Source organism: Zonotrichia leucophrys, chromosome 5, assembly GCF_028769735.1.
Source record: "Zonotrichia leucophrys gambelii isolate GWCS_2022_RI chromosome 5, RI_Zleu_2.0, whole genome shotgun sequence".
NCBI lineage: Eukaryota > Metazoa > Chordata > Aves > Passeriformes > Passerellidae > Zonotrichia > Zonotrichia leucophrys.
Window position 1 is genome coordinate 5,592,927 of NC_088175.1, and position 23,245 is coordinate 5,616,171.

Consider the following 23,245-nt stretch of genomic DNA (forward strand, 5'->3'; position numbering starts at 1 on the left):
CTTGTTGGAATTTGCTGCTTTGTAGTGGTTTGGGGTTTTCTTTTTTCCTAAACCAATCATTCGAAAATTGATTTTGCTAACACTTACAGCTCAAGGAAAAAGATATTGCAATCTGTCATTTAAGACAATAATGAAAAACTCAGATCTATGTTTTTTCCATTTCCACTCTCACTGCTGGCCATTGAGACAGCATGTGTAAGAACTTCAGGCTTACAAATTAACTTACCTCCTGGTAGATTCAATCAGCAATATCAGTACATACAAGGATTAGCTCCCCAGTGTCAGAATGCAATATTGCAGGCAGGCAGCCATATCCCAGACTATCATCAGACAAGGAACAATGACTAAGGCAGGCTGAGCTGGTTACTAAGCGGGCAGGTCATGGAAAGAAATTACTGCTATAAGGAAAAATGTTGCAGTTGCTAAACTTGAAGGTTTCCTTATAAACCATCATCAAGGGTCTCCAGGCCCTGAGCTCCTGAATGTGCCACCCTTTGAACCCTTTTAGCCACACACTGGTTTGGATACCTTTATCTTTCTTGAGTTATCAACATTTGCAGTTTATATGTGAAGTGAATAGTAAGTGAAAAAGATAATTTTATTTCCATTCCTTTAAGGTGAATGCTACAACAAGTATCTGATATTCTAGCAGCAGATACTACATTAATGTGTAAATGATACCTCCACAATTGCTTGCTAAATACCTCCTGAGGTTTCCCTTATTGTGGGTAGTGTCATGCAAGCTAATACAAATTCCCAGCACCCACACTGCAAGTCAGCTTTGAATACAGAGCAAGGAATTTCAGCTTGGGCTAACCACCGTGCTAGGGCATCCTGAGCATTCCTAGTTTCATGCTGGCTTGTGGCCAGGTCATTCAAAACACAGAACATGAAACTCAGACCTATCAGCAAAGGAATAACTAGATAAATTTTCCTCAGAAGGACAACAGTAATCTGGATTTTTTAAAAGTGTATTCAAATGCATTATGCTATGTTTGAATTAAATCCACACCAAACTGATCTCACTTATGATTTGTATTTACTTTTTAATACCAGCAAGTAGAAAAGGAATATATGTAATATTCAACAATTTTAAGGTGCTAATCTTGTCCTTCAGTGGGACTTCCTTAAGCAGTTTTTTAAAGTAAAAAAAAGATTATTCTTCATATAAGATTTCTATTTTGTTTTCAATATTTTCCCTTTTTAAGCTTTTGTTTTGTTTTGTTTTAACATAGGCTAGGCAATTGCAGTGGTTTACACAACAAACCAGAAAAAAAATACCAGAATGGCTCTCTAACAATGTAAAATATCTCCCCCCACTTTTTAATTATACCACCTCACTTCACAAGTTTAAAGGCACAGAACAGAAGCTACTGTCATTTCTGCTTTAATGGGGAGAGTCTGTATTTCTTACCTGTAAATGAAGTATTTTAGATTCATTATTCCGCAGCATTTCCTTCTGTCTTTCAATTTCTATTTCAAAGCTACAAATCTGATTATGTAAAGTTTGTATACTCTTGTTCTTTTCCAAACTTTCATTCTGGAGCAAGGCCACCTGGAAAAAATTCTACAATTACTCCTGCCAAAGTTTATCAAAATACTAAAATAGCTACATTATTTTAAAACTATCTTAAACACATGAAAGGGATAAGATCCTAATAAAATCTCTCTCCATGTATTGCAAATAAATAAATAAAACCCAACCTTCTGACAGCTATTTTTGCACTTCCAATGTATGACATTGGTACAACTTTGGCTTAAGAAAGTGCAGATGGGACACAAAACCAGGAAAGAATTTGTGTCTAAATGTAACATTTTCTTTATTCACTTGTTGTTTAATGGCTTGGTTTCCTGGTTTCCACACCAACTGACTTGGGAGTTGCTTGGAGTTTGGAAGAAACAGCTTAATTCACTCTGAATTGGTGTTAAGAACTCGAGCCCTGCACAGAAGGGACACCAGAGACAAGCTGAGCTGGCTGGATCAGGGAACACTAATCTTCTTCACCTACTCCAATCTGTCCTCACCTATAGCAAACTTAAGAAAAAACATCTGCATGGGACTGACTTGGCTTAAAAGAATGTGATGGCGATGAAAACTCTTGAAATGAATGAATATAGAAGGGATCCATGCATTTGAAGGACAATTCAATGGTGCCTACTAGTAGAAAAGACCAAAGAACTACAGGCTGTGGATTACATTCTCTCTCTGTACTGACATTTTATGAATTTATTCATTAGTGACTCATTCTGTTTTTAAAACATGAGCCTTGTTAAAAGAATATCAGTTATTATATATCTCCTTGGGGATGAAAGTAATACAGTAAATATTTTCTGTCATACTGCTTAGTGCTTGTTCATTAATGTGGTTTGGAGAAGGGGGCTGCTTGGTGGTGGTGCATTGTTTTTTTGAGAAATGCAGTTTTCCCCCAGGCAAGATCATTCTGCAGCAAAAATGCAGAAAACAAACACTTGGCACAAGATGATGTTTGGACATGCCCTGACTATTCCACAGATAGATCTTCAAATGGATATGACAGAGCACCGGTTCAGACCCAAAAAAGTCTTGATGAATGTTTCACATCAAGACTAATTACTTGGATGTTTCATGGTCTAAAAAAATCTACTCCTGGCCTCTATTACAGCCGCTAGTTTGAGGTTAAGCTACCTTCACCTCTGATGTGGGTGCCACTGTAGAATTCCATCCCCCTAACTGCCCTCTAATCTGACACCATCACCAAATCCCTTATGTGTCACTGCATTCCTAGCAGAACTCAGCCTGTTTGAAAAGGTAATTCGTCTCAAATCTCTGAACCTAAACTAGACAAAGGACTGTCAAAGTCCACAGGCAGTCAGCAAGTTCTTCAGGTGGGGCCCAAAAATACAGAGATATCATAATATATGTGTGGGTATCTACTTTTCAATATAGTACAATGCAGTACCTGTGCACACACACACACAGGTTGGTTCTGCACTTTATCCATGGAAAAACTGGCAAATAAACTCAACAGAAATGGACAAAGCTAAGTTTGTCAGTGCAGAGAGAGAAGCAATACTGAGACTGAAGGAATGCCTAGGTACCAGAAAAAAATTAAATTTAAACCAGTACCTCTGTCTCCCAGATATTTAAGATCTGCTGGGTGGACACTTAATTTTTTTGCATCCTCCATTTCCGTAATGAATCAGAGTTTTTTAGTTAATTGTGATCTTTACATTTCCCTTTTCTCACTGTTTCCTCCCCAGGCCTCCCAATCACAAGGCAGTTATGGGCTGGGTCACTAAGCATTACATTTCCATTTTTGTACAAGTTATAAAACGTGGGCCTGTTTTGTACTGAGATTTTTCCACGCAGCTTTACAGAATACAAGAAAGGCAGAATTATGTCCTGCAGTCCTTAATCAGACAGAACTGTCATTGCTAAGTCAGCAATTGTAGTTTGGCTGTGATTTGTGAATAATAAAAAAAAAAATTAACACTAAATAGTTTCCTAACTATTGTTTCAACATAAGTCTTTGGAACTTCAGTTTAAAAAAGGGAGAAGGAAACACAGCATCTAATTACAAATTGCATCAGCTTCCTTTACTTAGCTGGCATATTTGAAATATTCCTAGGAAAAAGCATGCTCTTATTCAGCAATTTTGCAAATTAGGCTGTTGCTTATTGTTGCTTACTAAAGAAGAATGGAAAAAACCATATGCCACAAGAAACTGTATTCAAACAGGTTCCATACTTAAGTCTCATATAAAAAAAAACAAAACAGTTTATACCAGTTTTCTGTAAGAATGTGATGAAGCCACAAAATTACTTTCAACTAATTATTTCCAACATTACAAAACTGTGGGAGTTCAGTCTGCAATTCTACATCATCACAGAGGGGAAAAAAGTGCTGAATTTTAATTCCCCCCACAAAGTTTTGATTCAAGATTTTACATCTGACCTTCTCTCACTACTCTTTGCCAGCAGCACCATTCAATACCAAACTCCTAACTTAGCACAAGCTTTGCCTGAAAGTCTGAAGTCTGAAGACTTCCAGTTTGCCTGCTCCACGTGCACTGCTAAAGAATGTGGTGACTGGGAGGAGAGAACCCCTCCACAGAGACAACCCCAAATGAAATCTTGACCCTATACAAACTAAGAAGACTCCACTGGCTTCAGCAGGGCTAAGATTTCTGAGATAACCATCAGATAATTTGACTTGGCACTGCTGTTCTTCAGTGCATTGATTAATTTTTTCCTCAAAGAAGAGCACAGCAATGAAGTTACAAATCATTTTGTTACCCTTCCCTAGAATAAAGTCACTGACATATGACATGTGGTTAGCTATTCTGGTAACTTGGCACTGGCTTGGGATTTCCAGTGATTCAACTCTTTATTATGAATAGGAAGAAGTCTATAAAGCAGGAAGTAAAAAGAAAAAAAAAATGGACATATGATGATAAGCAGTTTTGTCCTAAATGAAAGTTGAAACAAAAGTCGAGCATAAAACAGTAGTGAAGTGTATCATCTCTAATGTCCGTAAGAGACAAACATAGAACTGCTGGGCATTTTTTAAATGACAAAGCACCTCTCAGGACATTGAGAAAAGGCAGAACATGATCTATTCTGCAAGTCACAGGGAAAGTGGGTTTTTTCCTATGATGTGAAATAAATTGTATAATTTTCAGACTAATGAAAAATGAACTAAGGATATGAATCTGTATCTCCCAAAACTGAAAAATGTAAATTCCTACATTGACAAAGTTTCAGAGGCAAAAGCAAACTTAAGTAATGTTATGGATCCTCAAACTAAGACCTGCTTATAATTGTATCTAAAAAAATCTGTATTAGAACTCTGCCAGGTTCAATGGCTTCTTTAAGAGGCTTCAAGTTCAAAACCAAGCAGTTCAGGAACAACCATGCAGAGGGCAAAAAACATATTACACTGTTCCAGTTAATTGTCTGCTTTAAAACTACAATTCCTGCAACTGCATGACCTTGCTGGAGACCCAGGCAGAAGAGATCTCTGTAGGCCAAGAAGGGCATGTGCTTTTTAGACAGAGTTTGCTTGTGATCTGCTCTGAGATGACAGAAATCATATCTCAAGTGCCACTGAGCTTACACTGGAATTGCTACTTGTGAACTCATTTGAGAAAAGTCTGAAGGGGGCTTCTCACTCTTGTGCATGCATTTGTAGAATACTTTGGTAATTCTGGGATCTTCTTTCCCTTCAAAATACAGAAACATCAGTTTGATGCCTACGTAAGACTTTGTCTAAAGGATTTAAGAAAACAGCAATTTGTTCTGAAATTTTGCATTTTTTAAATCAAAGGCTTGAATTTTATTTGCAGAACATGTGGTTAAGTCATTCAAGCTTATTCACAAGATCATAGCTGATACAACTCCCAGCATCTCCCAAATCCCAAACAATTTAAAACCTGGAGTCCCAAGGAAACACTGCAACATGAACTTCATGCTGGTCTAGCACTAAAGCAGACATCATCATGCCCATGAGTTACAATATATTTAATTTAATTAACCTGTGCAGGTCTTTAAGTTTGGAGAGCAAGAACAAAAATAAATAAAATAAATAACCAGTTTATTACACACTTCTGAAGTTATGTCAGGAAAAATGATGAGGTAGCAAAGATACAGCTCACAGTGCTGCCATGGCTTTCTGAACTCTCTGTTCTGTAAGAAGGCAGCTCAGTGAGGAAATATAACACTGGACTGTTTATTTATCTGAAGGAAGTGTTTTAATTAAGTTATCAATGAGGAAAATTGTCCATGGAGTTGCGAAGCCAAGTTTCTCACAGCATTTTATTATATAACAAAGGCACAAAGATATGCTAAATGGCTTGATAGCTTTTGAAGCCTACTAGTGCTTTAGCTGTAATGTTGAACAGCTGTAAAACAGAAAAAAGCGCTTCTTCCAGTACTTCTGTATGATTTAAAGAAGTCAATGAAAATTAGAAGTGAGTAGAAGATATACCTTATTTTCTAGAGCATTGCTCCACTCTTTCAATAAGTTAACATGCTGCACTGCTGAGCTGGCTTCATGTGCTTTAATTTGTTGGTTTGTTCCCTGTGACAACAAAGAATTTATACATTTTAGCCAATTCCACTTCTTTTAAACCTACAAAAAAAGAGTATATAAAGACATCGAACCAACACTACATATTTTGGTTCACAGGTGCTTGTTGCAGAACTGTAGAGAGGAGGGAAATCTACTTGGGAATTCACAAAAATCAGGAATACATTTAATATAGCAAGTGTTTTATACAACTGCTATGTATCTCCATCCAGTGTGCTTGATAACTCAGAAACAATAAAGATGAACAAGATTTACAAAATGAGTTGTATTTTAGAGCCTTTTGTGTAGCTTAGAACTAAACAAAGCACAGTAAAACCCTTGAGTCACATAAACTCTTCCAATTCCACTGACTGTAATTTAAAACTTCCGTTCCATTTCATGAACAGCTTCATAAGCATTACATTTTCCTTCAGCTGAATATTAAAGACAAATATTTAAGATAAATTAATCACTGGAAACTGCCAGCTTTATAAACTACACTGAGAGTTATTACAATGCCTATTTTGTCACGTTAAGATGTTACCATGATTGTGCTGTGATACTCAGATACGCTGCCTCTGCACAACCTATAAGTGCTGTTACAAATAATCACTATATAGTTTACAGAACACACATAGATTATATACAGAGTACATAAGATGCAGACCACATTACTTACTTCATTTGCATTGTGCTGCTTACACCTACTTCAGTAAGTGCTTTGCAAGGCAGAGAATATTAGCTCTGATGGTAGATAGTGCTGCAAAGCAACTGAAAGGGTTTCAATGATCCTCAAGGTATGTACTCTATATAAAGTACTAAAAATATATATGTGGATATATGTACATATATGCACACATATACATACATAAAATGAATGGCAATACGTACAACATAACAGTGGGCAGGCTTACAGCATTGATCAGTTCTACCTCTAAGAGCATTACTGTTAACACTTGAAAAGATGAATGCTCATTATTTAAGAACCTGGAAATACCTGCAGGATATCATCTATAGAGATGTGTTGCTCCTCAGTGAGTCCTTGTCCTTTTAAATAGCCATGGGCTAACAAAGGAATCATTCTATCAGATAAACGCCATTTCTTCCTGTCAGCGGTTTCTGACACGTCCTGACTAATATTTTCATTACATAAGCATCCCAATTCCCCAGGATTTATGGTAAGGGAAGCAGAATATTGGAAGAAACTGGAATACTACTACTGAAACTGAACTCTCAGGTTTTACTTTATTTTTTTAATATTGCAGGGATTGCCAGGATTAAAACCTAAAACTTTTCTTAAAAAATGAATTTCATGCTTTGATTATACACCTGTGTGCACACAGACATATTAATGCACATAAAAATACATGTTTTAAGTGTGCTAACCTACATGTAACCTCAATTAAAAATATTAAGACACACAAATGAGAGAAAATATAAACATACTTAGTTGAAGAAAATGCTTTCATAGAAACAACTGAAGTTACCAGTCTATTATCTGAAGAACTAAAGAGACTTTCCTCTTATCCTCAGTTAACAAGTTCTTCAAATGGTTCATATTCCTATTTCAACAAGATACACCTAACAACTGAACTCACAAACCACTGCAGGAATGTGTGGGCTTTTCATGTTGATTATTTTAAAATGCAAAATCAAACATCTCCTGTATAATCATTTGGTGCAACTGGATGATTTTCTTAACTGAAACTAGAGAAGTCCAGAACTTTCATGTCAAAGAATTAGGTTCTATTTGCAGACTTTCATCAATTGGGAAGTATAATTGTTATATACTGACCTGAAAAGTGCAGCCATAACGCTTAAAACTACAGGTACTTGGGGCATTAATACATTCTGACAAATGTGCATTCAACTGCAATAGGAAAAAAATGTGAGTTTTGGCAAAAAGACTTTTGCATGATAACATAAAGGGCAGAGGTTATCAGGTTTGTATTGTGTGCCATTTGCAGAACATACAACACACATGTGTATATTTTCTCCAGTCTGATCTCAAGTGCTAATTCTGTATATACACATATGTAAACCACACACACATGCCATACAGTATACAGTGTGATACATTTAATATACAGTGAAACTTCTACCAAAGACTATTTCAATGGGCAACCCAATTTAAGAACATACTCTATAATTATTTGATTTCATTTGACTTTAGTGAATGGCTCATCTTTTCTCAAAAAATGAAATTTTTTTTTTACTGGTGCTCTGAGCAAGTCTTAAGATCAGTTTCACTGTAGTAAAGTACGTTTTTTTCTGATCCTGATTTCACGAGGAACCAACTTTTCAAAACATAACATGCAATTCTCCGTGCCTAAATTTAACAGTTAAATTACACAAAAAAGACTAAACAAGTACTGCATGAAACAGACAAAGAGTTTTAGAATAGGTACTGTTAAGTAACTTCTATAAAAATGCAGTACACGGGATTAAAACTGATTAGTAAAATGCCTGCATTTTTCACAGATTGAGATTTAGTCCAACATCTTGGATTATTACAAGCACAGACCACTTTTGATTTAAAAGTAAACCAATTCACAGAAGCATGTACATATACATGGACAGCAGCAGCACAGACGGCAGCAGCTGGATGCAAACTGCCTAAAAGTTGGAGCAGAGAGACATTTTTGGAAAGGACAGCCTAACAAACACTCTCCTTTCAAAAACACAGTCTGCAGTTTGTATTTCCCACAAAGCAGACAGGAGCCAGAGCTTGGCTCCTCAGCTGGCATCACTCTTTTGGGCTGCAGAATCTCATCTGAAATTCCCACACCTTAAGCCCCACAGGACTCAGCTCATCCACCTCCCTGGAAAGAAGTGGTGAATCAACACTGCTCTCATTGTGTAGCACTGGAACAGACAAGAGAGTCTGTAAAATCTCTTACTGAGATGCCATCAGTCACTCATCTCTGATTCACAACTATTGCATTCTAAACGCTACCTGTAGAAATTCACAGTATCATTTCAAAAGACATGTAGTGGAGAAAAAAAATGAAGTAAGAAAGGGATATGTGGTCTAACAGGTTTTACAAGAATGCCACTTTTTTCAGCTTCTGAAAACCAGAAGTCTGCCAAGGAGTTATGAATTAAACATGAAAATTGCCTTTTATTCTACAGTAACATATCCACTTGTACACTACAAAATTTTCTCAAACTGTTAGGCAGGCATTTTCCCATTTTCTGCATTAGACTTCTTGTCCCTAATCATGCAACCAAGAAATACATACATTTTCACAGTATTAAGAAAAAAAAATAAGCAACATACAGCAACAGATGATGCAGGGCAAAGGGCTGTTTAAAGTTCTGTTCCTAGCCATGGTTTCAAACCCCATTCTAACTCTGTGTGTAACAACCCAGCCTTTAATGGTGCAGCCCTCACAAGCACTCAGACACACCTCTTCTGAAAGAACTGCTGAAATCAGGCTTTAAGAATAAGCCAAAGTGCTCCAGAACCAGGATCTAATCTTGGCAGTAAGCACTGGTAGGGTTGGCCAGTATAAGTATCTTCTCTTTTCTTAACAGCTCGATTTCTCTTAATAAATACAATATCTATCATATATTTTGTATTTCATTATCTTGGAGGAAAAGACTGCATTAAACTTTGGCAGGAGTCTTATGTGCCTTCTGCACTCTGCCACAATTAATAATTTACAAGTGCAACTAAAAAATGGTATGAATCCAGCTTGGGAAGTAAGTAGCAGAGGAAAGAGAAAAGCTCATCCTCAGATCAGAAACTTCAGTTTCCTTAAAAGAGGCTTACTGAGTGATGAAGACTCCAGTAAGTTCTTCTCTATCCTTGGCAAGTAAATTCTACTTTAAGGGAAAAATTAAGTACCTCAATTTTGACAGATGCTACTTTTATCTTTTCATGTACAAGAACATGGATCTCTTCAAAGTCAGGCTTAAGTTTTTTTTCATCTACATACTAATTACTGGAAGCTTCAACACATCAGGAGAAATTTTATGCATTGTTGCATCAGCTGTTAGTGTGTTGTACTCAACCTTAATCTTACACCATTTCTCTAAGTATCAGTTACTATTTCCTCCCTAAAATTTAATAGATTTAATAGCAATTTAAGTTTTTCCATGAAATTACACATCTGTATGATTTTTGTAGTCTTTACTAACTCTTGTCAATGTGGACTGAATTTTAATTGTGTATTTCTATTTTAATATAAGCTAACTACCCCAAGATGCTGCTCTGTGGTGCTGAAAGGAGGGAAGGGCAGGGGGAGAGCTAGTAAAAACAAAAGCAAGGAGGACATGCGCTAATCTTGGACAAGCCAAGTGTAATAATGACTCAAAATAAAGAAATTGTTTCTTTTTAAATAGTTTTTCAAGAAATCATTAAAAATATTTGAGTGTTATCACACTTAACTGTGTGGTAGAAAAAGCTTTTCCTTAGATCTCACATTTTAACAAGGAAATGGCTTCTGGCAAAATTCTTGCGAGATCTTACTAAAGGCATTATTTAATTTTTCAGCACAACACTGGACATGACTTCTTACCTCGCTCCTCATGAGTGTTTTAACACTACATTTATGAGGACATGAAACCATGACACATGGGCAGTCTGTATCTTCATGTTTCTACAGAGGAAAAAAGCAAACAAACCACAAATCAGACCTTACTCTTTAATTAAGAGAGAACTTACCTGCAAAGAAAAGCATCCTACAATAATTAAAAATCCCACAAGATTTTTTCAATGTTATTCCCAGTTGCACAGTTACAGAACTGCAATTGCTCAAACATCATTTTATACTTTTGATCGAGGTGTTGATATCTTGAAGCAAAACCAAGGGTTTCCTTTTGTTCCCCCACGCAAAGCACATCTATTTGCTTACCATTTTATTGGTTTTACTTCATACAATGAAATAGCAGTCAAAGTAAAGTTTTAATCCCCAACAATTACTCACAAAATTGGGCATCTTTAAGAGAAAACAGAACCAGTCGAGATGTCCTTTCTAGTGAGGATATATACTGCATGGAAAAGTTCATTAGAAATGTACACTGTCCACTCTTAGGGATTCTCTTTCCTACGTATGGATATTCCCTTCTAATTTTTTTCCAATTTTGATTCCCAAATACCTGATATTAAGATTCACTGTTACACATTATAATGCTGGGCAGGGATTTTAACCTGAATCCAGATGACAAGTTATCTCAGCATAGCTGTCAAACCCTACCACTCCAGCAAGGGAGAAAGTCAGGCCCAAGATAACTGAATTTACATTTCCTCTCTGTCTTCTCAACAAAATGAAAAATCTGTTTCTCGTCAAGTGACACGTCCCATTCAACTTGAAACACACTGCTTCATTTCTGGTACTTGAGAAAAGCAAAGGAAACAAAGCTCGAGATTTATAAGCCTGGTAGAAAGGGAAGAACAAATTGCATGCCCTTTTTGCCCAGTAACCAGGTCTATTTTTTGAAACAAGACCGAGAAGTAAAGGAGAACTGATCTCCAAGATGTGAAAGGCCTTGGTCAGAATTCTGGCACAAATCTGGCACTGTCTGAAGTTGTCTGTCTCCTCCTTTTAGAGCAGGCCATCAGATGCTGTCCTGAGCCATCTACCCTGCCATGCTCCCCATTCACACTCACTCACTGGGGCTGTGGCACAGTTCCAGTGACAGGGACCAGGGAACCCTCAGCTCAGCCAAAAGCTGGGACAGCTCCTGAGCCACCTTCAGTCCATCCCCACCAGGGTACCCAGGCAGGAGCAGTGCCAGCCCCTCTCCTCAGAGCAGCCTGCCAGGGTGACAGCCATGCTTTTCTGACAAGAGGAGCTCCAAAGCACCACCCCTGCTCAGAGTCTAGAGCTGGACCTGGGCCTCTCATTCTGAACACACCTGGAATTGTGCTGAAGGAGACATCTCACACAACCACATGGCTTTAGGAGCCTAAGGACACAAGTCCTTATATATTTATCAACTACAAACCCAGACAAGTAATACTCCTGTCTAATGTTCATTCCCTAATTTCAATTCCCTAACTCTGTTCCTAACCTACCCAAACCATCTGACAAAGGCTGTGACACTGAGTCTTGGTTCATGATAAGAAGGCAACATGCAACTTCTCAGCATTCTCTCCTGGTTTCCTCCTTGCTCCACATCCCAGTGTCCGCCCACTGAAGCCACAGCAAACCTTTCCAGAGACTTCATGTGATACCAGAGCAACCCCAGTCCAGCGGCAGAACTCTCTCCCTCCCAGTCTCAATTCATCTAGTTGAGCACATAAAGCCAAATACCAAATCCAGCACAAACCACAGGTGACAGCACATGCAGGGCTCCCAGCACAGGTGAGGGCAGGGTAGGATTTTAGCACAGCTCTCAGAAGAGCCAGGGCCACATGAGGAACATGTCTGGCTCCAGAGCAGTGACAGGGAGCAAGGGACCATGCCTGGGGTCATCCCCAGTATTATCCCAGGCAGCTCAGCTGTGTTTCAGACCATGGGGCAGAGCCCAGATTGTCCTTGCAGGGTCTGGTTTATGGGCAGGGTTTCAGGGAGGAGCCCAGGCACAAAACAGTGCTGTCCTTCCAGATCCCTGTCACACTACTGCTGTCTAAATATCAGTGTTACAGGACAAGCACTTCCAAGCAGCTTTGTGGATTACACACAGAAAAATACAGTAATCCAGGAGCATTTCATACTACTGATTTCCATTTTAACAATGCACCATCTTTATCTGTCAGGAGGAGGTAGAGGATGGAAAAGGTAGGTTTGTGACAAAAAGAAACCCTGAATTTTTAGATGTTTTGAACAAAGGACATTAGGAAACAAAGTCACCGAGTGAGCATGCAGGCAAGAAAAATGCAATCTAAAAAAGCTTTCTACTAACATTGTTAACTTGTTGGAGTCTGCCTCCAACCACGGGGATTTCCTACCCCACCAGTCACGGGATTCTATGAAGACATGAACCACATGCTCTCCAGTAAAATTTTTTGTTTCCATTTGCATACCTTTTTTCTCAGTCTGCTCCCCCTACCTCCGTTTTCAGTTCAAGTCACTGAGGCCAGCCTCAGTCATTATTATATTAGAGAAAATTCTAGGCTACAGAACCCAGAGATGAACTCAAGTTCATCTCTAAAAATCCAGTTTTGTCAACGGGGTGACAAAACTCAAACAAGAAGTAAAAAGAAACCTTACAGTACCTAAAGGGGCCTACAGAAAGCCAGTGAGGGACTTTTTTTATGGAGGCATGTAGAGATAGGACAAGGGAGAAGGGCTTTAAGCTGATAGAGGGCAGATTTAAATTAGATACTAGGAGGTTCTAGACTGTGAGTGTGGTGAGGCACTGGAACAGATTTTTCAGAGAAATAGTGAATGCTTAGTCCCTGGAAGCATTCAAGGCCATGTTGGATGTGGTTTTGAGCAACCTGGTTGAGTGGAAGCTCTCCCTGCCCACAGCAGAAGAGTTGGAACAAGAATGATCTTTAAGGTCCCTTCCAAGCCAAACCATTCTGTGATTGTAAGATTCAAACATACAGTGTCATTAAGCTTCTCATTCTCATTACTAAAGTATAGTGAGATAACATTTTATCAGGCCACAACAAAGAAGTCCATCTGCATTTCTATAACCACTGAACTTTTAAAAATCTAGGAAAAAGCCCCAAAAATATCAGCCAATCCAGTTTGCAAAACATAGTTAAAACTCACTGATTTTGTCTGTTAAGACACCACACATTTTTTAGCATCACTTTTTGCCTCATGCCAATCCCCAGCTAATCATAACTCTGGGAGAATAGCACCCCTAATCTACCTAAATACACTTCACCTCTGTATCAGAATGTACAAGAATAAATACAGGGCAGACCTAATTTTTTCTGTGTATTTTCATGCCTCAACCACCTTATTCTAGGTAAGGCCTATGCCTTTTTGTAACAACATCTCCAAGCAAAGAACATTTCTCATCATTGTCAGACTTCCCCTAATAAAAAACACACAAGATCACAAATGACAATAAAATTTCATCACTCTTACTGTAGTAAGAAGGTGTGAGATCCAAAACCATCAAAATACAGAAAGTAGACAGAATTTTAAAAAGAATATTAAACTCATACCAAGATAGATTCAGCATAATATCTTTCCACGTGAAATAACACAAACACAGTCAAGTTAAAATTCTATGTGTAATGTAAGCATGACTTTCTCAATCTCTGCTCTGTAATTCTAACCCTCAATATGCTGCCTATCAGACAAGCTACTCTGATGCCAAGAACAGCAGTAACTCATCCTAGGCCTGTCATGTACCACTGCTGGTTATGCCAAGGTACAATTTGTTTTTACATTCTTTCCTTCCTCTCATAAGACAGAACTGGTTTTACATTCTTCCCTTCCTCCCATAACAGATCACACAGTACCCAAGAAGGATTACCCAGAAGATGCTATTTTTCCAGTCAATTGCAATGCTTCTGCTTTTCTTGCACAATATTTGGTTGTTATTATAGTAGTTGCATTTATTATCTAAATTGTAAAAAAATCTAAAAAGCACAGCAAAATTAATTTCAGTATCAATCCCAGGCAATGGACCTGAACTTTTTAAAATGCAGTATCTGAACATCAGAATAAAGAAAATATTTCCTATTCAATGCACTTTTTTTTCCTCTGGAAAAAGACATGTTTTGAAAGTCAGTCTATTTTCTTTTTTGAATTATTAATTCTGGCTGAGGGGCCAAAGTTCTTTTGCCAGCTACAGAGAAGGACAAGAAGAGTTGTTATTATTCTACATTAATGTAGTGAATCTTGATGTATATACAAGAAAATACTGCACCTGCAACATAATCATTGGGACTTGGCTTTTACAGTATTTACAGGTTGTCTCCCGGTATTTACAGGTCTTCTCTACATGGTCTGGCAAATCTTTTCTCAGTATTTTTTCTTTGCAATCAGCACGAGGACATGGGAGTTCTTCAAACTGACAGTCAGTCCTCAAATGCATCTGAAAGATTTAAAAAAAAAGTCAATCCAATTAAGTTTTGTGCACATCTTCCATCCTTTGAAGACATCCAACATTCAATAACTTCAGAACCAAAGTAAGGAGAGTTATTTTGTGAACTGCAGCACACAAGAGCAAACACTGACAAATCTACTCAGGAATACATTTCTGACTGTACAGTCCCTTTACCTGGACAGCTGATTTCGCTGCATTACAGATGTACGTGAGCAGCTTCTACATGAAAAGCATTCTAACACAGTACAAAATTCTACACAGGCTATTTAAAGAAAAAGTAAGCACTCTTTTTAAAGGTATATTATTCCACATAAACACAGATGCTGCTTTAAGTTGTTTAGGTACCTGAGCTTGCTCACTCAAAGCAAGAATCTACTCATCTCACTGCAAACTGCTGTGCAGCCACACCACACAACTGCTGAATTGCTGAATTACTGCTATCTCATGCCTTCACCAAAACTGCTACAGCTTATTTTGCACAACTCTGGAGAAGCCAAACGTTTAATTTCACACATAAACACCACATGAGAGGATTAAGATAAATAAAACACACCAAAATAGAAATCAAATTTCTCACATTTGTCAAGTACACATTAAGATTCTTTACTATTCTGTTTCTCCTTCCAGTTCTCATTTGGTTCATACATCAGTATTTCCAGGCTTTAGTGCCAGACAATCACATTATTTTTTATAATTCCTTACAGTTCATAAAAAAGCTGAGTTTTAAAACAATTTAAATCTATTGTAACATTTCTAAATCACATTAACCACCAGTGAAAATAAGTTAAGAAACTGGCTGTGATTTTAATTTGTAAGAATTTTTTCATCAGTCTTTACCTCAAAAGAAAGCTTATGACTGTTAGATTAACCTACCAGTAATTGACCCAAAGACAGCTGTTCCTTACAGCCCTTGTTTTCATTTCTGCAGTATATCTGAAGGGCAAGTAGTTCTCTCCTGCAACAATTATCTTTAAATACCTGAAAAATCAAAATAACTTTATTTTAGAAACCGAAAACCACTCAAGGATATGCAAGTTCAAATAAAGTAGAAGCCATGCAATTCAGCTACAGCAGTGTCATTCAGTTCTAGCTTCATGTGCCAGAAATAAAATCCTGCTATTCAATTCTTCTAGAATGTGCACAACACTGAGGTTCCTCCACTGTGAAGCAGCACAATGAAAAAGAGTATTTGGACAGATACTCTACTACCCTTTCAGCTGTACTGTAAATACAATGAAGGGAAAGGTAAAGAAAGGACCAAATTTGCTTTTTGCTTGCCAATATTAGGCCTGCACAAGCCAGAACTCTCTCCATTGTTTGGTGAGCTGCTGTATTAGGCACAACACCACAGAACAAAAGAGACTCAAAGCACAGTAGTTTGGAGAGGAAGCATTTCATGGATGGTGGTCCCAAAATTACCAGACTGGATGGCTGGAATACCTACCTGCATTTCAGTGGTAAAATTACAGATATTTTCTAAGGTTTTGGAGAGAAGGAGGTTTTTTATTTCACAGATAAGCAGGCTTTAACTATCTGTCCATTTTAATGTTTATAAGCACTTTCAGTGTTTTTTGTCCACAATAAAACTGGAAGAAGTTATAAATAGAGAGGTTGGGGCTTGAGTTTTACCCTACAAGAGACAACACAACTGAACTCTCAAGGAGCCAAACTGCAACAGGCAGGAACTAGAGAGATACAAGAATTGAAAACCATTACTGCTATTTTGAAATCCAAAACCAGAGATAACCTTCTAATTGTTTTTCAACTGCTTTAATAGCCATTAAGAAATACCTCAAGAGCCAAGCCCAACCTATGACTGCTTTTCTGATAAACAGACTCCTGTGATAATGTGCACACTGCAGCACTCCTGTAATTATGGAATGGTTCTGCATGCTAACACTTAACCAAGAATTATAATCCACCTGCCCACAATGACTGTGAACCTATCCCCAGTATCAGTGAAGAAGGGAACACTGCAATCACTCTCATCTGATCCCATCTGACACAGGTCACTGATTTCTATTTACTTTTCAGAAGCGTGTGGGAAGTTTAATGAATCAACAAGTCTCATTTAAATAATCAATTGGCTATGCTGCAGTATCTCTTGCAAAGTAATTCACAGGGTCAGTATGCAGAGTTTTGCTGACTGAAGATAAGGTAAGAAGACAACCTTTAAAGTTTTTCAAAGACTATCTAAAAGCATTTCTGTGATTTAGGACTAGAGCATTCTGTGGGAAGAGAGGTGTCCAGTTTCATGGAAAACACTGATTTGCACAGTCAGTCTAACAGGTCTGGCCTTCTTGTCCTGTTTTAAAGATACTTGAAGTTTCATAACAAATGTACATATTTATGTATATTGAGAGCCAGAAAGTCACAGTTAAAAGAACAAATAAATTAGGCATCACGAGTCTGAGCTCCTGGAGAGTCCATCCATGTCAAAACTAAATTACACTGAGCACTGTTCAGTGAATTGTTTTAGATTAAAACAAAGAGATATTAACATACCCATCAACCTTTTCTTCAAAATGGTTACAGACAAGTATTCATTTAGGCAAGAAAGAGTACTAGCACAAATAATTTACTGAACACTTTAGCAATAATGTTCAACCACATAAACCATGTACTAAGCCAAGAAATTTTTCTACCTTCAATGTTTCAAAGGCAGCAAAAAGTTTTGATGTGAAAAACCGTGTAGAGGGTATCACTGAAATAACTTATATCTATAAAATGGAATCTGATCCATTACCATTACTGTAACTCCCCACTGTCCTAATTCCAGTGGGATTCACTGAACACCACACTATAAAAAGAGAGGAGTGAAACAGCAGCCACAGGTCTAGAGCCAAATCAGTGTTCACCTAGACCTGTCTCATCCCTGCACCTACAGGAGAAGGAATATTTCTTATCATCCTCTTGATTGATGGGAGGACAAGTGCAATGTGTTGCTGCAGCTCCCAGCTATGAATACAAGATGTGACACCTGTCTGGACTTTTTGGGATGAAGCTGATGTGTTTTCTACCATGAGGTTGACAGGAAAAATGAGACACCTACCTCCATAAAATGCATGGCTTAGGTTTTATGACAAACCTACCTTTCTAGGCAGCTTATTAGGTTTATGAAATAATTACCACATAACAGTAACACAACTTGTGGATGCCACACAGTTCAATACTCTTGAATAAAAAATTATTTTAACAATACCTTATCTTTTACTATGCTTTCTTGACACGCTGTACATTTTGGACTAGAAGATCTGAAGAGAAAAGAAAAACACTATTTTAGCTCATCTGAATTTTTCTAGTACAAAAATTTCCGTTTATGAGGCACTTCATTTTGATTATTCAACATATTCTAAAACCATTAAGAGTGGATATAGTTCTTTATAAGGAGAAAATACATTATTTCAATAAACTTGAACATTTGAGTTTTCAGTGGAAAGTATCTGGCATTCCCAAAGAAGTAAAATCACCACAATGTCTTCAGACAACTGCAAAGTGGTTTTCAAGTTGGCAAAATTAATTCCTTTTTTTCAGTCTGCACCTGATCCAAAATTGTTGTCATTTCTCAATCTGTGAAAAAAGGCCTATTGTCTCTTTAATTATTGTTTTTCAAACAATACCTAATGAAAATTTACTTTTTCTGACAGTCAGTTATGCATCCTTTTAGGGTAAAAAAGTATTTATGTCCATGTCCTTCAAGTCTGTTCTGGTTTTACCAACTGTTACAGATGCTTGCTGCCTCCTCTATCTGAAATACTGCCTTGTAGCTGTCTTAGTAAACTAATTATTAAACTTGTGACCTTTTGGACAACAGGCAGAATCAGGAGCAGGGTAGGCTGTGACGAGAAACTGGAGTGCAGAAAACCTGAGTTTCTACAGCTGTTTCTGGCTCTGAGCTGCCAAGTGTTGTAGTGTAAACCCCTTAGGATCATAGAATGGATTGGGTTGGAAGAGAGCAAAGCTCATCTGGCTCCACTGCCCTGCCATGGAGAGGAACACCTTCCACCAGAGCCGGCTGCTTCCTTCGAGGTGGAGTCGCCATCCTTGGATGTGTTTAAGAAAAGACTGGATGTGTCACTCAGTGCCATGGTTTAGCTGAAGTGTTAGGGCTGGGCTGGACTCAATGATCTTGAAGGCCGCTTCCAACCTAGTGATTCTGTTCCTTTTTAGCTCCTTTTCCCCACATTAAATGGGAACAGTCAAAATTACCTCCCTTGTAAAGCACTGAGACGAAAAGCACCAGGTAAAAGCTGCGTGAATTCTTCCATGAAGCAACTCACTGACAGGCTGGGGCTGCTAGCAGCAGTGCAAATCAATGTAAAAGGCTGAAAAAGTTCAATTATGTTACATATTCTGTATGGTTATTTCAAATCATCTCGCTGGCTTCTGCTCTTCAAACCAACCATTTTGTGTCTCATCATATTTCTGGGCATCTGAAGTACCTCGAAGCTTCAATACCTGTAATGCTTTTCATAAGTCAGGGAAAAAAAAAGTAATCTAAACTACATCAGGGCACATAGTGTTTAATACAATGTCATGCTTTCCTTGCTCTTACTGAATTCACTCAAGCATCCTACTTGCTTTTTCAAACTACTCTTGCATACTGAGCAGACATCTTTACTGCTTTATTTCCACTAACTCCCAATCCCTTGTCCTCAAACAACCCTGGAACAGAAGTTGCTAGCATACAATTACTGTGTTTGTATATGCAGCAGTGTATCAACACTGAATGAAAAAATGTTGTGCCAAATACAGGACCAACATAAACCCATTTTACTCTCAATTTTATGGCATTCTTTTTATTAAAAAAAAATAAAGGGGGGATGTAAATTTTATTTTAATGAAGGATTTGCTTATAACAAGCACTTCAAGTGAAATAACTCAATGGCCTTAAAAGCACGTGTCCTTTTAGTAACAGACTGGTTGGAAAGTCAGGAAGATAAAATTACACATATTCTAGCTACACTGTAATAAGCACATGTGCATGTCTCACAGCAGGGAAGGAAAATTGCCCAGACTCTAGCAATGCCAGAATTGTTACTGCTTAGATTGTCAAGGATCTGCTCTGCCAACCTGCTCACATCCAAGCATGGCAGGTGTTTGGTTTTTTGCAGTCACTGTTATTAACCTTGTAAGAGTATTCCAAAAACACATCCTGAATAAGAAATAACTGCATTTCTTAAATACCACACCTCACTTCACACTGTGTATCAAAAGAAAAGTTGGTGGGGTTTTTTGTTGTTGCTTTACATTTGAAATGCTGTAGGCACAGAACCTGCAGGAGTGCATTAGTGAGCTATGGACCCTCGTGTTTGCCCAGTAGAGAGATTACTCTTTATCAGGAGATTGAGTATTGTAATAACTTCCATACTCTTTTGCCATGCTGCATGTAGCCTTGACTTAAGATATCTAAATATTAGATATCAGATGACAGTATTTCCAAGTGACATATAAACCAGCATCTAGAGTCAGAGTGGTCACAAAAAGGGAACAGATCACCAAGGCTTCCAAAGCTCTCTCTGATAGTATGCCAGTATGCAACATTTCATCAAGCCAGGTATCTTCTGTTATTTCTGCTTTTCCAGTAGTAAATGAACACATTTGGTGCTTATGTACCCCAGGAGACTGAAGTGTGCTGAATGGTCTACAAACATTACACAAAGTTTTGAAATCCCATTACTGAATACAACCAGCAGTAATGCAAAAGTTGAGAGGCAAAGAAATCTACTGTTACACAGGCACTTAAAACCTAGATACTCCCTGAATGATTGCACTTTTATTCTTATCTACACTAGGAAAGATTGCACCTCTCAGCATTCATTTTACATCTCTATCATTCACTCACCTCTTTGCAGTCTGGCCCAAACACCTCAGTAATAGATGCCAGCCCTTCTGACCCCACAGGTCAGGCAAGTCCCATAACAAACAGCTGGAAGGGCTACAGGGAAACTGCTCCACAAGCAGGTACATTTATCCAAGGGTCCCATCACCCATTCTGAGGCTGGGTCCACAGCCAGGTTAGGTATCACCACCCCAAGGAATGTGTGCAAGCTCACTTCCTCAGACAGACAATTTTCTCTGTGTCTTTGACACCAGATTACCCAAGTTAGAAGTCCTGTGAAACAGTTACTCCACTCGGGCTCCACAGGGAATGAAATTCTTACCTAACACATTTCTACACAGGATTACACCACCTTAACAACTATTGCAATATGAATCACAACACACTGCAACAAACAACTACTCCAACAATACCAATGGAAAACCCAGTTGTCTTATCCTGACCCAGAGTAAAGCAAAAATGTTTGCACCAGCACACAGATAACAAATACTCAAGCAAGAAACAGTGCAAGGCTAAACATACTCCTAAAGCTGCAATGGGGTTCACAGTAATGTCAGTAGTTCACAACATCTAAAGGTATCAACGTACTCTACCAGAACAAAGAACGTACCTCAGCAAGGCATTCATGCAGGTTTCACAGAACCTGTGTCCACATTCAGTCTGTTTAGGATTGCATAAGATGAGGTGACATTTTTCACATTTGTACTTATCTTCCACGGCATTCACAAATTTCTCCTTGTAGCCACCTTGCTCTGGAACATAGATGGATGCTGATGGACTGCGGTCAGGATTGGCCCTCTGCTGCACCATTTCTACAGATAAAGGGGGTTCTGACTTCTTACTGGGGTCCATGCTTTAAGATAGTTTCTGTGAATCAAAAGTGACAAAAACTGAGAAATGAGGACCTCTTTCACCATTTAAATAAAACAAACAGAGCATCTGAGAGATTGCATGAAATCAGAAAGCACCAAGAACAGATCTGCGTCCATACATCACGTGAACATACATTATACATACATTACTGCCTGAGTATATTTAGCATAGCAAATCTGTAAAACAGTCTACATAGTCAAAGGCTCTAGAAAGCAAAGCATTAAAACCTGCTCCTGAAAATGAAGTGTTAATTATGGCCATCACTCTGGAAATACATAAGGGATTCTTTCATATCTTCCACTCTTTCACTCTGAAAAGTATTGCTTAATGTTGAAGTCCAACCATTAGGGGCACCAAGAGGTGTGGTGAGGAGGGTGTTCTGGTACAGTACTGCACGTGATCCTGCTCAAATGCTACTGCAAAGGCACACAACCACCAGTGTCCTACACAGGGTGCCAGAGCCTGCCCAGCTCCCCTGCCCACTCTTCCTGTCTATCCCTTTGCAATAGCATAGTGTAAGACATGCTGCTTTATCTGCTTCACAACATCAGAAAAAGGTGATGCTCTCCAATCTTTTCATGGCACATCTTCACCTGAAGAGAGCAGCTGAGCAAAGTCTAACTGACAGCAGAGAAGTGCCTATATAACATGGCCATTTGATTAATTTACCAGGGCTAAGCACAACTGACAGGTAGCTGAGAAAATAATGAATCCAGCTCAAGAGTAAATTACAGTACCTATTATCTTGGACAATCCATCTTCTAGGTCAGCATGCAAAGCATCATCAGAGCAACACAGGAATGATATCCCTTAATATTTTAAGTTTTAAAATGTGTTTTCAGTAATTTCCTAGCTTATCTCGCAGTCAAGCAAGTGTAAGTGCTCTTAGAAAGGCTCAGCATACCCAGGAGAAAGTACAGTTTAAGGAAGCAGAATGAAGAAATGAGGCTCAGTTCACTTCTCAAAGTATGTCCACAAATGCCACAAAGGGAGTCAAATGCCTCACATTCCAAATACACAAACCCTCTTGTACACAGTTTTTTTTCCCTCGCTAAGCCCAAAACCACACATTTGTAATGAAATGTATTTACTTGTAGCTAATTTCTGCATCTGGAATTTTGATACAGAATTCTCCATGCAAACTAAATGGGTACAGAATTTTCTTTGATTTCTGATGCCATCATTTACAGAAACAAAAGACAAAATCATTGTGACTCAATGCTGAGACCATTTCACGTTTTTGCAACACCAGCTGAGCAAGGATAGAGGTGTTGAGTGAAGAATTCTCTCAGCACCTCTACCTTTGCTCAGCTGGTGTTGTAAAAACGTGAAATGCCCCTTTCACTGCCCCCTTGCCCAGGGGAAATCCTCTCTGATCTCCATCAAACTCAGAGAGAGCCCAAGATAACCATCCTTACAACTTGGCACACAGACCCAGTCATTGTGTCTTATTCTAAATGAGCAAAACAACACAAACACACAACAAATAAAAAAAAGAAGAAAAAAAAAAAAGAAAAAAC

The 23,245-nt window shown here is 38.3% G+C and overlaps 1 protein-coding gene across 7 annotated transcripts in view; it reads right to left on the reverse strand.

The window, feature by feature from the left end:
* TRAF3 (TNF receptor associated factor 3) overlaps positions 1–23,245 on the reverse strand; it is a 70,224-nt gene that overhangs the window by 12,587 nt on the left and 34,392 nt on the right. For 6 of the 7 annotated variants that reach the window (XM_064713577.1, XM_064713575.1, XM_064713572.1 and 3 more), the window contains 8 exons: positions 21,463–21,719; positions 18,213–18,264; positions 15,884–15,988; positions 14,831–14,998; positions 10,570–10,650; positions 7,842–7,916; positions 5,966–6,058; positions 1,415–1,555 (listed from right to left, as the gene is read on the reverse strand). In XM_064713577.1, the coding sequence (XP_064569647.1) occupies positions 1,415–1,555; positions 5,966–6,058; positions 7,842–7,916; positions 10,570–10,650; positions 14,831–14,998; positions 15,884–15,988; positions 18,213–18,264; positions 21,463–21,704 (957 nt within the window). In that variant the 5' untranslated portion in view covers positions 21,705–21,719. The remainder of the gene's footprint in view (positions 1–1,414; positions 1,556–5,965; positions 6,059–7,841; positions 7,917–10,569; positions 10,651–14,830; positions 14,999–15,883; positions 15,989–18,212; positions 18,265–21,462; positions 21,720–23,245) is intronic. The other variant, XM_064713578.1, reaches the window with a different exon arrangement.